This window comes from Eretmochelys imbricata, chromosome 11, assembly GCF_965152235.1.
Source record: "Eretmochelys imbricata isolate rEreImb1 chromosome 11, rEreImb1.hap1, whole genome shotgun sequence".
In the NCBI taxonomy this organism is placed as follows: domain Eukaryota; kingdom Metazoa; phylum Chordata; order Testudines; family Cheloniidae; genus Eretmochelys; species Eretmochelys imbricata.
This window is the reverse complement of record NC_135582.1, coordinates 47,762,939-47,778,964: the sequence shown is the minus strand read 5'-3', so window position 1 is coordinate 47,778,964 and position 16,026 is coordinate 47,762,939. Positions and strand designations below refer to the sequence as shown.

General features: G+C 51.7%; 1 protein-coding gene across 1 annotated transcript in view; it reads right to left on the bottom strand.

Annotated features, from left to right (window-relative positions):
- Positions 1 to 10,426, bottom strand: part of DNAJC10 (DnaJ heat shock protein family (Hsp40) member C10) — a 36,395-nt gene extending 25,969 nt beyond the window's left edge. The window contains exons 1-5 of the mRNA XM_077830216.1: positions 10,337 to 10,426; positions 8,908 to 9,286; positions 6,024 to 6,189; positions 4,113 to 4,163; positions 74 to 156 (exon numbers count right to left, since the gene is read on the bottom strand). Of these exons, the coding sequence (XP_077686342.1) occupies positions 74 to 156; positions 4,113 to 4,163; positions 6,024 to 6,189; positions 8,908 to 9,114 (507 nt within the window). The 5' untranslated portion in view covers positions 9,115 to 9,286; positions 10,337 to 10,426. The remainder of the gene's footprint in view (positions 1 to 73; positions 157 to 4,112; positions 4,164 to 6,023; positions 6,190 to 8,907; positions 9,287 to 10,336) is intronic.
- Positions 10,427 to 16,026: the final 5,600 nt, after the last annotated feature.

Sequence of the window (16,026 nt, the reverse complement as noted above, 5' to 3'; positions counted from 1 at the left end):
AGTTTTACTCAAATTAAAAAGTGTCTACTTGAAATACATTTTCAGAATTAAGATGTTGACTGTAAATACATACCGTAGGTGCTAAATCATGGCAGTGTGAACATCGAGGGGAATAGAAATTTATGAACCAGAGTTCTCCAGAGTTAACAGCAGCATCTGGTTAACAAGACAAGACAAAAATATACTTAAGTTAAGAATTGATAAAAGCTTCCTTTTAAATTTTGCATCTACGAGTAGTGTGAGTGTGAGAGAGAGAGAATAAATACACACCCATTTTAAGACCTGAGTTCAAGTGATTAGAATTCCCTGATTCAGTGGATATCAGTAATACCTAGTATAGTGTAATGACTGCAACTCCATTTACACTCTCACTGGCATATGCAGGACACATGAAAGGCATAACTGAAGTGAAACCACCTGCTTAACTATGAAATTTTGTTTACATGTAACTGAGCTAGTAAACACACTATAATAATTTAAACCCGCTAACAAATTAAACATATCACTTTAAATATTAAAAGGATTATAGAAAGTTAGTTACATTAACAAAATACAAACACTACCTCTACTCATCAGATACACGTTATCTCCTGCCAATCACTTGCACTCTTGCCATATGGTAAGTAATGATCAAACCTGAACCAAATAAAAATTCTGTTTCAAATAAGAGAGGTTTATTTTTACATCTGAAAATGCAATTTAAATTGCAGGCTGTAATTAATTTAATGTGCTTTGGTAAGGGGCCAACTACCTAATGACTAGTCTGAAAGGGGAGCACAGAATCACAGAAGCGTAGGACTGGAAGGGACCTTGAGAGTCATCTCGTCCAGCCTCAAGGCAGGACTATGTAATAACTAGACCATTCCCGACAGGTGTTTGTCTAACCTGTTCTTAAAAATTGCCGGTGACGGAGCTTCCACAGCCTCCCTAAGCAATTTGTTCCAGGGCTTAACCACCCTGACAGTTAAGAAGTTTTTCCTAATGTCCAACCTAAAACTCCCTTTCTCAATTTATGGCCATTACTTCTTGTCCTGTCCTCAGAAGTTAATGTGAACAATTTACTTCCCTCCTCCTTGTAACAACCTTTTAAGTACCTGAAAACTGTTATGTCTCCTTTCAGTCTTCTCTTCTCCAGACTAAATAAACCCAATTTTTTTCAATCTTCCTTCATAGGTCATGTTTTCTAGACCTTTAATAATTTTTGTTGCTTTTCTCTGGACTCCCTCCAATTTGTCCACAACTTTCCTGAAATGTGGCACCCGGAACTGGACACAATACTCCAGCTGAGGCCTTATCAGCATGGAAAAGAGGGGAAGAATTACTTCTTGTGTCTTGCTTACAACGCAGCCCCTAATGTATCCCAGAACGATGTTTGCTTTTTTTGCAACAGTGTTACACTGTTGACTCATATTTAGCTTGCAATCCACTATAACCACCAGATCCCTTTCTGCAGTACTCCTTCCTAGGCAGTCATTTCCCATTTTGTATGTGTGCAATTGATTGTTCCTTCCTAAGTGGAGTACTTTACATTTGTCCTTATTGAATTTCATCACCTATACTTCAGACCATTTCTACAGTTTGTCCAGATCATTTTGAATTTTAATTCCATCCTCCAAAGCACTTGCAACCCTTCCCAGCTTGGTATGGTCTGCAGACTTTATAAGTGTACTCTCTATGCCATTATCTAAATCATTGATGAAGATATTGAATAGAACCATACCCAGGACTGATCTCTGCAGGACCCCATATGCCCTTCCAGTTTGACTGTGAAACACTGATGATAACTACTCTCTGGGAAGCTTTTTCAACCAGTTATGTACCTACCTTATAGTAGCTCCATATAACCTGTATTTCCCTAGTTTGTTTAAGAGGAGGTTATGCCGGACAGTATCAAAAGCCTCACTAAAGTCAAGATATACTACATCTACTACTTCCCCTATCCACAAGGCTTGTTACCCTGTCAAAGCATGTAAGTATATTAGAATACTCATTACTAAAGGGGTACGACTGACTTCAAATCATGTGGCTCAGAGTCCACTTTTAGTGGGGTTTTTCAGTCACGTTTTCCTATGTTAAAAATCTCTCTGCTGTTGCTGTGTGAAACACCTAAATGAACAGGGGAAATTGACTACAGTTCTGCTTCTGTAGGTGGCCAATGTCTCATGTGGAACTTTTTTGTCTTTGTGAGGTGCTATGTGGGTATAATGGTGTACCTCAGTGGTTCAAAGCCTAGCTGACTATATAAGGAAAACGATACACAAAATGCTGTCAAACATATACAAGTGGAAAAACAAGGACTTTTCCCCAACATTCTATATTAGTTAGTTTATCTTTAGGTGTTACTTCTAACAAGAGAAGAGAAAAAGACTGCCATAGAAGTGAAATTAAGTTGGCTATATCCCTTTAATTTTTTTTAAACAGAACTTTGTTTAAATTCATATATCCAGAATTTTAAAATGGAAGCTGTGATACATAGAAAATTATATTGTTTTGTTATAAAATAAATGTGTCATTAGTTTATCATTAACCATAGGTTAATTCACCACCCATCATAGAAGAGGGTGCAGGTCCTGGGCTGTTTTCCCAGTGACCGTGAATGGGGAACACCTGATGGGAGGGTTGGCTCCCGTCTTCACCTGGTGGACATCCAGGCTAGTGAGCCCAGGCCAGTTGGAGAACAGCTGCCAGTATGAATGCAGCATCTCTCTGATCTCTGCCTGCTGGGCAGCGGTTAGCTGGTCTGAGAGGGGAATTGATTCTGGCGAGGGGTCAGCTCCAACCTCAGGGTGCAAAAGGTCCTCAGAACAGTAGAAACACAGTGGTTCAATGGCATGGGGAAGGGGCAATACGGTGGTGGCAAAACAGACTCACAAGAAGGCTCTCAGTACTGGTTCTGCAAAGCCCATCATAGCAGGGATTTGGGGGATTGGTTGGGTTCTGAACCACTGGTAACTGCATGAATCCAGTGATCACAAACACCTGAATATGAGGTGTACAGGAGTGATGGCTGCTGTGTGAAAGTGAATGCTGAGGGGGCATAGGGCTGTCCTGTATCTTGGTTGGAGGATGGATTTAATTCCCCTTTAATTTAAGTAATTAATCCTCATATAGTTCCGGTACTAACTCATACTTTTTTGGCATATATGCGTGTTTCATCCTAGATATAAGTTCTACTATATCTATTACACATTTGTTTAACAAAGAGTAGCAGCAGTAAACTTCATGCACATTTAAGGAATCTGAGCCAAAGTGTATCTAAGAAAAACAAGCTGTCCTCCTTCAGGTATCTGTATAAAAAGTCACTATCACATCCTGGCTATAATTCATTTGTGTTTTGTCTTTTCTATTTCGTCTGAGAATTATTGCTTGTGCTATAAGATGTCAGCATGTTTGACTGAAAACTGCTGTCTTACTATAATGCTGAAGTATATTAAAAAAGATAGTAAAGATTTACTAATTTCTAGAAACTAATAGTAGAACACTGTCAATCGTCTGTGAGTACACACAGCATCTTATTTTGAAAACACATCAACTGTCTGTAAACACTAACAATAAATATGAGAGGGGAAAAACAAAAGCCCCCACCCACATCATTGATCAGTATGAGCTGTTTCCTGGTGTCTGGATTAAGACTTTTTATTTTTTACCTCAGGGAACTAAGACTTAAGAATGTCAGAATAGGAATCCTGTCAAATGGTATCTTCAAACAAGCAGAACTGCAGGTAAGTAGAACTGACTGAATTGCTAATTTTGAAGATCAGCTGCCTCTTTGGGATTGTGTCTTGAGCACACATCTCCCAAGAGTGAGAATTCTGCAGGATAATAAATCCAGAGAAACAAAATTACAAGGTAAATAATTTTCTCTTCCTTGAGATATTACACACTTTCTTTCAAATTTAATCTAAAAAGCTGACTGGCATTGATCTGCATAGCATTTGTTAATTGACCCATGATGCTCAAAAACATTTTTCTCTTTGGATATAATATGCACGTTTTCTCTAGTGGTATTCTGACAATTTATAATCTATGTATACCATGAAAAAATTCAGTCTGAAAATAATATTTACACAATGTTAAAATATTAGAGAACCCATATGATTTGACGAACATACCAAATTCTCCTCTATCCAGTGTTATGATTTCAGGATCATCATCATAAATACCTAGTAAGAAAAAATACTAAGTCAGCAACTATTTTTCTTTTGCAATCTTTACATAAAAGAATCCAGAAATACTCCTATGCTTCTTGCTCAAAATGAAATTTGTAGAAAACAAATGATGGTGCATATTAGCAAGGTGAAAGATTTTACCATGTGATATATAGTTCAGTGGTTCATATAAGATTAATTTGGTCTCAGTTCAATTCCCAGGAGATAAATGTCCACAACACAATAGCCACCATCACAGCTGGGAACCTTTTGGCATCCTCAGCAGACAAACCAGTCATTGAGTAGGCATAGGAGACTGAACTGGCTGTTCACACAAAGACGTGGTGCATCTTTGTCACAGATGAGACACAATACGGAGTGCCTGATGAGGGTTTGAGAGGCCGCATGATTCAGTTGATAGAGCACAGCAATGAGACTTTCGAAACCTAAGTTCTAGTCCCAGGTCTGTCACTGGCCTGCTGTTTGACTTTTGTCACTTTCCCTCTTGGTGCCCCAAACCTCTCTAACCCTTTGTCTGTCTTATCTATTTAGAGTGTCAGCTCTTTGGGGCGGGAATTGTCTCGGCATGGTTTGTACAGTGCCTAACACAAAAAGCCCAAATGTCAGTTGAGGCCTCTAGGTACTACTATAATACAAATAAATAAGACAGAACTTCAGTATCCTCCAGAGTTATCAAGCCAGCACCATACAGAAGCAATAAATTCACAATAAAATAAAAATCCAGAAGAAAAAGTAAACAATAGGCATAACTGTACATAAACTTAAAATGAATGTTCGATAAAAGTTAAAAATCTGACATTTTAAATCAACCACTTTTGTCAAGAAGTGCAGACTCAAACACGTGAAATTTCTAAATTATTGCAACCTCTAAAGAAAATTGAAATTACTCTCAATTTCATGTAATGTGCATGTCTCTGGTTTATTTAATTTAGGTGTACACAAACATTAAAGTAGTTCTTGCGGGGTTTTTGTTTTATAAAATGTTCCCTTTGTACTCTGAGTTTTTTCAGGGTTAGACTGCTTCAGCAAAATACAAGCGTAGGAATTCTTTCCTTCACTTGTGATGTTTTTATCCAATTCACCAAAATAGGGGCTCACTTCAGCTTCCATGTTTATGGCATGGTGGAAATCATCATTGCAGTCTCTCAGTTGCCTATTTTCCAAGTTAGCTACCTGTGTCACATTAGCTCTGAAAAGACATCCTGGCTGTCTAATTGCCAGCAAATATCTGGACAATTTTTGTTTGAAGAACTGATTTCAAAATCATATTTGGCATAACCCTATTGATCTGGTGTGTATGCTTACTTCCTGGTATAGTTACATTTATCTCCAATAAGACTCCATGGGAATTAACTGTTTTGCAGGATTGGGTCTTTATGTATAAAGTGTAATAAATAAATAAATGTAAGTTAGGGAGAATACTTGTTATGGGTTTCCAATATAAAAAACTCTGAAGGAATTAAAAAGATAAACACTCCCCTTGTATTAAGAAGTTAATACGACACAATATTAGTATTTGATTACAAATGAACAAAGATCACTTATCACATATAATACACACATATATATACACACACTATAACTGAACAGTAAAATAAAGCGAATACTTAGTATAATGAGTGGATTTAATACTAAGCTGACTGTACTATTACTGCTGTTTGGTGGATTATTTTAATAAGATACCTTAAGGCTAACACAGTCAGTAGGGAGAAAGGAGAAAAAAAAGACAGCTGTGGAGGCTAGAAAGAAGAAGAGAGGGTCTAAGAGGAAAGTATGTACATAGAGTTGGCATAGCCAACAATTTTGCATTTACTCAGGACTGTAAGAGAAGCAAACTACAAACACATATCTTACCAAAATCATAGCGATAAAAGTTCCAACTCTCATATCGACCTCCTTGTTGGTGATCTTCAAGACCTTTCTCTCCATATTTATCATACTTCTTCCGTAGCTCGTCATCTTTTAATACTTCATATGCTCTATTTATTTTCAAGAAGTTTTCATGAGCATCTGGATCATTCTATCAAAGGAAAACCACATTTACTAAATATTTGTCTAATGTAGAACTAAAAATATTAAATGAACTTTCAGCAATACATCTGTTTCAATGTCTCCATGACTATGAATGTTGTAAATTGTTTCTCAATGGAAGTTGCCATCAGATGGAAGCCTCCAAGCAAGACAACCAGTACTGATAATAAGGTAGAGTAGCACAGAGAGAGTTCAACTCACATTTGAAGATCATCTACAGTAACTTTGAAAGCCTCCTGCTTTTCTAATCACTCAAATGTGAGTTGAATTCTACACCAGACTGTCAAGCTAGCAAGTTTTCTGTTTGGTTTTTATTCTGTTTATTTTATACTTCAATATATTTGTGACTTATTTCCTTAGAATTAGATGTAGTGATTGCAATATGTTATTACAGTGCAATTTTCCCTTAAGAAAACATTACATGCCCTCTGAGGATTTACCATTTTCCTAAAGAAATAAAACTTGGGCACACGCTGGCCTTTGGCTCTACATTATTTGCATCTGTCTGGGGGCACAAAACAACTGCAGCTAGGAACTCCTGTGACACAGAAGCAATATCTGCCTCCCACTATACCTCCCACTCCTCTTTCCCATCCCCACTCAGGTGTAGGGAAAGTGATGGAGACAAGGTGGGCAGCCAGGGGTAGAGATGGAATATAACAGGGGTGACCAACCTGTGGCTCCAGAGCCACACACAGCTCTTCAGAGGTTAATATGTGGCTCCTTGTATAGGCACCGACTCCGGGGCTGGAACTACAGATGCCAACTTTCCAATTTGCCAGGGGGTGCTCACTGCTCAACCTCTGGCTCTGCCACAGGCCCTGCCCCTACTCCACGCCTTCCCCTGAGCCTGTGGTGCCCTCGCTCCTCCCCCAGAGCCTCCTGCATGCCATGAAACAGCTGATCAGGAGGTGCAGGGAGGGAGGGGGAGGCACTGATCGGTGGGGCTGCTGATGGGCGGGAAGCGCTGGGAGTGGGGGGGGGAGATGATGGGGGAATGCTGATGTATTACTGTGGCTCTTTGGCAATGTACATTGGTAAATTATGGCTCCTTCTCAGGCTCAGGTTGGCCACCCCTGGAATATAATGTTCTCCAGTGGTCCTTGGCTAGAGACGAGCGATCCTTTAGGGACAGAACAAATGATGTAGCTGGCACAATTAAGAACAATCCTTAGGCTTCCTTTAATTACATCAAGGACCATTTTGGCTTCTAGTCTGCTCCAGAATCAGGGGAGTGGAAAGGTGGCTTACAACTACCTTTATATCCCTTCTCTTGGTCGTGTGCTGACTGAGAGCTCTAGCTCACCAGTATTATATTAATTCTCTCACCTTTCCCATTATTACTTAAAAACTTGCCTTAAATAACTACATTAATGTACAGCAATACTAAAAAATAAGTTATAAAGAGACTATTTCCCGCCTGATGCACCTGTACACCTGCTATTAACATTACAGGGCGTTACATGCATGAATCGATAGTGTCATCTAAGAATCTACACAAAATGTATGTTTAATTCTGCAGAAGGTAGTCTGTTGAGAAATCTTTCTTACATAGTAATATTTCCATATTTTATGGAAATTATAGATACCACTTTGGAATCTTAATACTTTTGAAAGTATAAGTAGAGAGTCCAGTTAAAACCTATGAAGCAGCGGAGAGAGCATTTTAAACACTGTTAATAAGCTATTCTATTTCAAGTGACATATCAGTTATTGCTGAATTGCTCTTTGAGATAGCAAGAAACAACCACATATAATAGATTACAGCTGATCCGTTTTTATCTTTATTGTGGGTGGAAAGGCAAAATAAAATTAAGTCTTCCTAATTAGAGGCTATATACTATAACATATTCCTCAACAGTTAATCCATGTTCAGTCACTCCTCTCTTCCCCATTGAAATGATAGTATATAGTCAAATACATATTTGCTTCCTTGACCCATATCATAAATGTTTGGTGAAAGTCCTTCTCCTTGTTGTCAAGTTCAACAATATAGCATCAACTTTGGCATTTCAGGCCCCACTCCTGCAGCTTGCTCTGTGCAGGCAGATCACTGTGCCCACATGGACCCTCATTGACATCATTGGGGCTCTCTGAGGGTGCAGGGCTCCACATACATGGAACAAGTAGCAGGATCAGGGCCTTTGTATTGTCCTACTCCAAGACTTTGTCTAATTATTCCAGTAAATCTTGAGTATCGTATAGGAGAATACAAATAAAAAATGTTTCCTTACAGGGGTCTCTCCATTTCCCCTTCTCATCCACAGGCCATCCCAGAATTTTTGCTTTCCCCTACTCAGTTTCCAAACAGGATTGACATGACATGGCCCAGCAATATTTATTACACTGATGCAATTTTATAGTAAGAACAATAAGTACTAGTTAAAACTGACAGACGCAGTGTAATTCTAAATAAGAGAAAATGTATAAACTATCAAGCCTTTTGGCTTCAATGGCTCAGTATGACTTCAGTTCAACTTTGCCACAATTTACTAACATATCCACTTTTATTTTTGCTTTTCTTTGGAGGACAGTCAGCTAGTCTAAACTAAGTATTATGTTATTACATCACTTCAAAAATCTAAGACACAAAGATGTAAAGTTTCAAATTTGTTAAAAAGCAAATAAGTCCATTTTAAAGTTAACACTGGACGAATTAGCTCAAACAGTGCTAACTTTATCACAGGAACTCAAAGATTTTACTTACCTGATTTTTATCAGGATGTAACTTTAATGCCAGTTTTTTGAAAGCCTGTCTTATTTCTCTATTACTTGCTTCTTTGGATATTCCAAGTAAACTGTAATAGTCCTGATCAGTGCAAACAAGAGCTATCAGACATGTTAAAACCAAAAATAATAACAAAGTTCTTTTCAAATCTCTAATGCAGTCTCCTCTGAATAATAAGAACTCCATAATGAAGCTTTTAAAAAGTTATACAAGTTACAATTCAGACAGACTTCAAAGAGTGTATCCAATAAGTTCCAAGATGTTCAAAAGATACAGATGTTTAATTTAAGGACTTTTCTTTAAGATTTGGTTGTCATAATCCACAGTCACATGATAATTGCCTTGCAAAAGTTACAACCTGTAAAGGGGAGGGGGGAGGAAAAAGCCATTTAGTAAAGGTTTCACTATATTATATTGATAAGTTATTAAGAAACATTAACAGCTTTAGCAGAATGCACCCTAACATTAGTAACAGGAAAAATCAATCAACTCCTTTTGATAGTTCTATATAATTTAAGTGTTCGTGGTCATTAACTTTTATCACTCCTTCTCTGGTATGGGCTAATTTCGCAAAGCTTCACTCATGTGACTAGCCCCCACTGAGAGACATTAAAGCCTAGACCTGTTTATCATTTAGGAATATATTTATCTTCTGCTTGCTTTTCCTGACTCATATTTTTTCCCCCGTAGTCTCAGTCACTGGGGGACAGGAGGAGGAGATATTTCTGCATGTGGGCGCAAGTAGTTTAAAAGTAGTTATTTCAACACTGCACAATCCTTCATCCCAGGAGTGAAATGTGTTTCAATTCGACATTTAAAACCTCTTAAAAATCAAAACGAACCTAAAAACCTCCCTCATTCAAAGGGCTTCAGCTGGCCGCAGAGTCATGCAGCCTGTCGCGTACCTAGGTGCACGCAGCCTTGGGTGATGTGCATAGTATATGTGGGCTATGCGGGTTGTGTGAAACAGGCTAGGACCAAAGATAGCTCCTTTAGCACCTTAACCTGGGGGGAGATTATACAACACTGGGGAGGAAGAGAGCAGAAGATGAGCGTGTGACAGACTGGGGAAGGAAAGAGGGAGGAGACAAAGGAGGGAAAGTGGAGGGCAGAACATGGGTGCAACAGGGCTAGGGACGGGCGGGTGGAAACGGGGAGAGGCTGTTGTGGAGGAGGCAGGCTCGGGATGAGGAGAAGATCTGGGAACGAGGGGAGGAGGACGGGGATGGGGAGAGGGAGGCGCAGGGCTGGCGGGTTTGGGGGAAGCAGCCTAGGCGGGGTAGGGGGTGGTTGAGGGCAGGAGGGGCGGCCCAGGGAGGATGCTGGTGACACAAGAGGAGCAGTGCGGGGACGAGGCAGGTTCACCCGGCTGCTCCTTCCCCGGGCGGGCCAGGCAGGCCGCGCTTACCGGTCTGTGTGGCGCTAGGCTCCCCGGCGGGATGCGCAGGAGCCGGCTGCGGGCAGGCGGCGGAGGAGGGGCCGGGCGCGAAGCAGCATGGGCCCGGGGAGGAGCAAGGCGGCGACCCGAGGCGGATCCGGCTCTGAGCCGGAGGCAGGTGGGGCCGGGAAGGCTGACGTGGCCGCGGCTCCTGCGTTGGGGCGGGGGCCGGGCTCGGAGCGCCGGGGGCGGGGCTGGCCCTGGGCGAGAGCCGTAGCCCTGCGGGCGCTAGCTCCGGGGCCTGGCCCGGCCGCGGGGAGCTGACCCGGCCCCAGTGTTGCGGTGTAACCGTGGAAGAGGCCCAGGCCCGCGTGTGCCGGGCTGCTGAACCCGGGGCTGGAGCGAGGATCACACAGGGGGTCGCCACCTTTTCCTTTCGGAGCCCCCCCGCCCCCCAAAATCTCCAGGGCCCAGCGCGGGGGGGCGTCCTAGGTGCAGTTTGACTTCTACAGGGCCGCGGAGGGAGCGGCGCTCCCCTCAGCAGGTCACCCAGCCTGTCTCGGTTCGGAGAGTTGCCGCCAAAAATCATAAAGGGGGGAAGGGGCTCAGCTCAGTGGGGGTAGCTCAGACTGTGTGGGGGCGGGGGGAGCTCAGGGTGCAGGCAGCGGGGTAACTGGGGCTGTGCGGGCGGGGGGGAGCTCAGGGTGCAGGCAGCGGGGTAACTGGGGCTGTGCGGGCGGGGGGTAGCTCAGGGTGCAGGCAGCGGGGTAACTGGGGCTGTGCGGGCGGGGGGTAGCTCAGGGTGCAGGCAGCGGGGTAACTGGGGCTGTGCGGGCGGGGGGGAGCTCAGGGTGCAGGCAGCGGGGTAACTGGGGCTGTGCGGGCGGGGGGAGCTCAGGGTGCAGGCAGCGGGGTAACTGGGGCTGTGCGGGCGGGGGGTAGCTCAGGGCGCAGGCAGCGGGGTAACTGGGGCTGTGCGGGCGGGGGGAGCTCAGGGTGCAGGCAGCGGGGTAACTGGGGCTGTGCGGGCAGGGGGTAGCTCAGAGTGCAGGCAGTGGGGTAACGGGCTGTGCGGGCGGGGGGGTAGCTCAGGGTGCAGGCAGCGGGGTAACTGGGGCTGTGCGGGCGGGGGGAGCTCAGGGTGCAGGCAGTGGGGTAACGGGCTGTGCGGGCGGGGGGGGAGCTCAGGGTGCAGGCAGCGGGGTAACTGGGGCTGTGCGGGCGGGGGGAGCTCAGGGTGCAGGCAGCGGGGTAACGGGCTGTGCGGGCGGGGGGAAGCTCAGGGTGCAGGCAGTGGGGTAACTGGGGCTGTGCGGGCGGGGGGAGCTCAGGGTGCAGGCAGCGGGGTAACTGGGGCTGTGCGGGCGGGGGGGGAGCTCAGGGTGCAGGCAGCGGGGTAACTGGGGCTGTGCGGGCGGGGGGGAGCTCAGGGTGCAGGCAGTGGGGTAACGGGCTGTGCGGGCGGGGGGGTAGCTCAGGGTGCAGGCAGCGGGGTAACTGGGGCTGTGCGGGCGGGGGGAGCTCAGGGTGCAGGCAGTGGGGTAACGGGCTGTGCGGGCGGGGGGGGAGCTCAGGGTGCAGGCAGCGGGGTAACTGGGGCTGTGCGGGCGGGGGGAGCTCAGGGTGCAGGCAGCGGGGTAACGGGCTGTGCGGGCGGGGGGAAGCTCAGGGTGCAGGCAGTGGGGTAACTGGGGCTGTGCGGGCGGGGGGAGCTCAGGGTGCAGGCAGCGGGGTAACTGGGGCTGTGCGGGCGGGGGGAGCTCAGGGTGCAGGCAGCGGGGTAACTGGGGCTGTGCGGGCGGGGGGGAGCTCAGGGTGCAGGCAGCGGGGTAACTGGGGCTGTGCGGGCGGGGGGGAGCTCAGGGTGCAGGCAGCGGGGTAACTAGGGCTGTGCGGGCGGGGGTAGCTCAGGGTGCAGGCAGCGGGGTAACGGGCTGTGCGGGCGGGGGGTAGCTCAGGGTGCAGGCAGCGGGGTAACTAGGGCTGTGCGGGCGGGGGTAGCTCAGGGTGCAGGCAGCGGGGTAACGGGCTGTGCGGGCGGGGGGTAGCTCAGGGTGCAGGTAGTGGGGTAACTGGGGCTGTGCGGGCGGGGGGGAGCTCAGGGTGCAGGCAGCGGGGTAACTGGGGCTGTGCGGGCGGGGGGAGCTCAGGGTGCAGGCAGCGGGGTAACGGGCTGTGCGGGCAGGGGGTAGCTCAGGGTGCAGGCAGTGGGGTAACGGGCTGTGCGGGCGGGGGGGTAGCTCAGGGTGCAGGCAGCGGGGTAACTGGGGCTGTGCGGGCGTTGGGTAGCTCAGGGTGCAGGCAGCGGGGTAACTGGGGCTGTGCGGGCGTTGGGTAGCTCAGGGTGCAGGCAGCGGGGTAACTGGGGCTGTGCGGGCGGGGGGTAGCTCAGGGTGCAGGCAGCGGGGTAACTGGGGCTGTGCGGGCGGGGGGTAGCTCAGGGTGCAGGCAGCGGGGTAACTGGGGCTGTGCGGGCGGGGGGGAGCTCAGGGTGCAGGCAGCGGGGTAACTGGGGCTGTGCGGGCGGGGGGAGCTCAGGGTGCAGGCAGCGGGGTAACTGGGGCTGTGCGGGCAGGGGGTAGCTCAGGGTGCAGGCAGTGGGGTAACGGGCTGTGCGGGCGGGGGGGTAGCTCAGGGTGCAGGCAGCGGGGTAACTGGGGCTGTGCGGGCAGGGGGTAGCTCAGGGTGCAGGCAGTGGGGTAACGGGCTGTGCGGGCGGGGGGGTAGCTCAGGGTGCAGGCAGCGGGGTAACTGGGGCTGTGCGGGCGGGGGGGTAGCTCAGGGTGCAGGCAGCGGGGTAACTGGGGCTGTGCGGGCGGGGGGGAGCTCAGGGCGCAGGCAGCGGGGTAACTGGGGCTGTGCGGGCGGGGGGAGCTCAGGGTGCAGGCAGCGGGGTAACTGGGGCTGTGCGGGCAGGGGGTAGCTCAGGGTGCAGGCAGTGGGGTAACGGGCTGTGCGGGCGGGGGGGAGCTCAGGGCGCAGGCAGTGGGGTAACTGGGGCTCTGCGGGCGGGGGGTAGCTCAGGGTGCAGGCAGCGGGGTAACTGGGGCTGTGCGGGCAGGGGGAGCTCAGGGTGCAGGCAGCGGGGTAACTGGGGCTGTGCGGGCGGGGGGTAGCTCAGGGTGCAGGCAGCGGGGTAACTGGGGCTGTGCGGGCGGGGGGGAGCTCAGGGTGCAGGCAGCGGGGTAACTGGGGCTGTGCGGGCGGGGGGGAGCTCAGGGTGCAGGCAGCGGGGTAACTGGGGCTGTGCGGGCGGGGGGTAGCTCAGGGTGCAGGCAGTGGGGTAACGGGCTGTGCGGGCGTTGGGTAGCTCAGGGTGCAGGCAGCGGGGTAACTGGGGCTGTGCGGGCGGGGGGAGCTCAGGGCGCAGGCAGTGGGGTAACTGGGGCTGTGCGGGCAGGGGGAGCTCAGGGTGCAGGCAGCGGGGTAACTGGGGCTGTGCGGGCGGGGGGTAGCTCAGGGTGCAGGCAGTGGGGTAACGGGCTGTGCGGGCGGGGGGGAGCTCAGGGTGCAGGCAGCGGGGTAACTGGGGCTGTGCGGGCGGGGGGTAGCTCAGGGTGCAGGCAGTGGGGTAACGGGCTGTGCGGGCGTTGGGTAGCTCAGGGTGCAGGCAGCGGGGTAACTGGGGCTGTGCGGGCGGGGGGAGCTCAGGGCGCAGGCAGTGGGGTAACTGGGGCTGTGCGGGCAGGGGGAGCTCAGGGTGCAGGCAGCGGGGTAACTGGGGCTGTGCGGGCGGGGGGTAGCTCAGGGTGCAGGCAGTGGGGTAACGGGCTGTGCGGGCGGGGGGGTAGCTCAGGGTGCAGGCAGCGGGGTAACTGGGGCTGTGCGGGCTGGGGGGAGCTCAGGGTGCAGGCAGTGGGGTAACTGGGGCTGTGCGGGCGGGGGGGAGCTCAGGGTGCAGGCAGCGGGGTAACTGGGGCTGTGCGGGCGGGGGGTAGCTCAGGGTGCAGGCAGCGGGGGTAACGGGCTGTGCGGGCGGGGGGGAGCTCAGGGTGCAGGCAGTGGGGTAACTGGGGCTGTGCGGGCGGGGGGGAGCTCAGGGTGCAGGCAGCGGGGTAACTGGGGCTGTGCGGGCGGGGGGGAGCTCAGGGTGCAGGCAGCGGGGTAACTGGGGCTGTGCGGGCGGGGGGGAGCTCAGGGTGCAGGCAGTGGGGTAACGGGCTGTGCGGGCGGGGGGGAGCTCAGGGTGCAGGCAGTGGGGTAACGGGCTGTGCGGGCGGGGGGAGCTCAGGGTGCAGGCAGCGGGGTAACTGGGGCTGTGCGGGCGGGGGGGAGCTCAGGGCGCAGGCAGCGGGGTAACTGGGGCTGTGCGGGCGGGGGGGAGCTCAGGGCGCAGGCAGCGGGGTAACTGGGGCTGTGCGGGCGGGGGGAGCTCAGGGTGCAGGCAGCGGGGTAACTGGGGCTGTGCGGGCGGGGGGGAGCTCAGGGTGCAGGCAGCGGGGGTAACGGGCTGTGCGGGCGGGGGGGAGCTCAGGGTGCAGGCAGCGGGGTAACTGGGGCTGTGCGGGCGGGGGGGAGCTCAGGGTGCAGGCAGCGGGGTAACTGGGGCTGTGCGGGCGGGGGGGAGCTCAGGGTGCAGGCAGCGGGGTAACGGGCTGTGCGGGCGGGGGGGGAGCTCAGGGTGCAGGCAGTGGGGTAACTGGGGCTGTGCGGGCGGGGGGGAGCTCAGGGTGCAGGCAGTGGGGTAACGGGCTGTGCGGGCGGGGGGGGAGCTCAGGGTGCAGGCAGCGGGGTAACTGGGGCTGTGCGGGCGGGGGGGAGCTCAGGGTGCAGGCAGCGGGGTAACTGGGGCTGTGCGGGCGGGGGGGAGCTCAGGGTGCAGGCAGCGGGGTAACGGGCTGTGCGGGCGGGGGGGAGCTCAGGGTGCAGGCAGCGGGGTAACTGGGGCTGTGCGGGCGGGGGGGAGCTCAGGGTGCAGGCAGCGGGGTAACTGGGGCTGTGCGGGCGGGGGGGAGCTCAGGGTGCAGGCAGTGGGGTAACGGGCTGTGCGGGCGGGGGGGAGCTCAGGGTGCAGGCAGCGGGGTAACTGGGGCTGTGCGGGCGGGGGGAGCTCAGGGTGCAGGCAGCGGGGTAACTGGGGCTGTGCGGGCGGGGGGGAGCTCAGGGTGCAGGCAGCGGGGTAACTGGGGCTGTGCGGGCGGGGGGAGCTCAGGGTGCAGGCAGCGGGGTAACTGGGGCTGTGCGGGCGGGGGGTAGCTCAGGGTGCAGGCAGTGGGGTAATTGGGGCTGTGCGGGCGGGGGGTAGCTCAGGGCGCAGGCAGTGGGGTAACTGGGGCTGTGCGGGCGGGGGGGAGCTCCGGGCGCAGGCAGCGGGGTAACTGGGGCTGTGCGGGCGGGGGGAGCTCAGGGTGCAGGCAGCGGGGTAACTGGGGCTGTGCGGGCGGGGGGAGCTCAGGGTGCAGGCAGCGGGGTAACTGGGGCTGTGCGGGCGGGGGGAGCTCAGGGTGCAGGCAGCGGGGTAACTGGGGCTGTGCGGGCGGGGGGGAGCTCAGGTCGCAGGCAGCGGGGTAACTGGGGCTGTGCGGGCGGGGGGAGCTCAGGGCGCAGGCAGCGGGGTAACTGGGGCTGTGCGGGCGGGGGGAGCTCAGGGTGCAGGCAGTGGGGTAACTGGGGCTGTGCGGGCGGGGGGAGCTCAGGGTGCAGGCAGTGGGGTAACTGGGGCTGTGCGGGCGGGGGGTAGCTCAGGGCGCAGGCAGTGGGGTAACGGGCTGTGCGGGCGG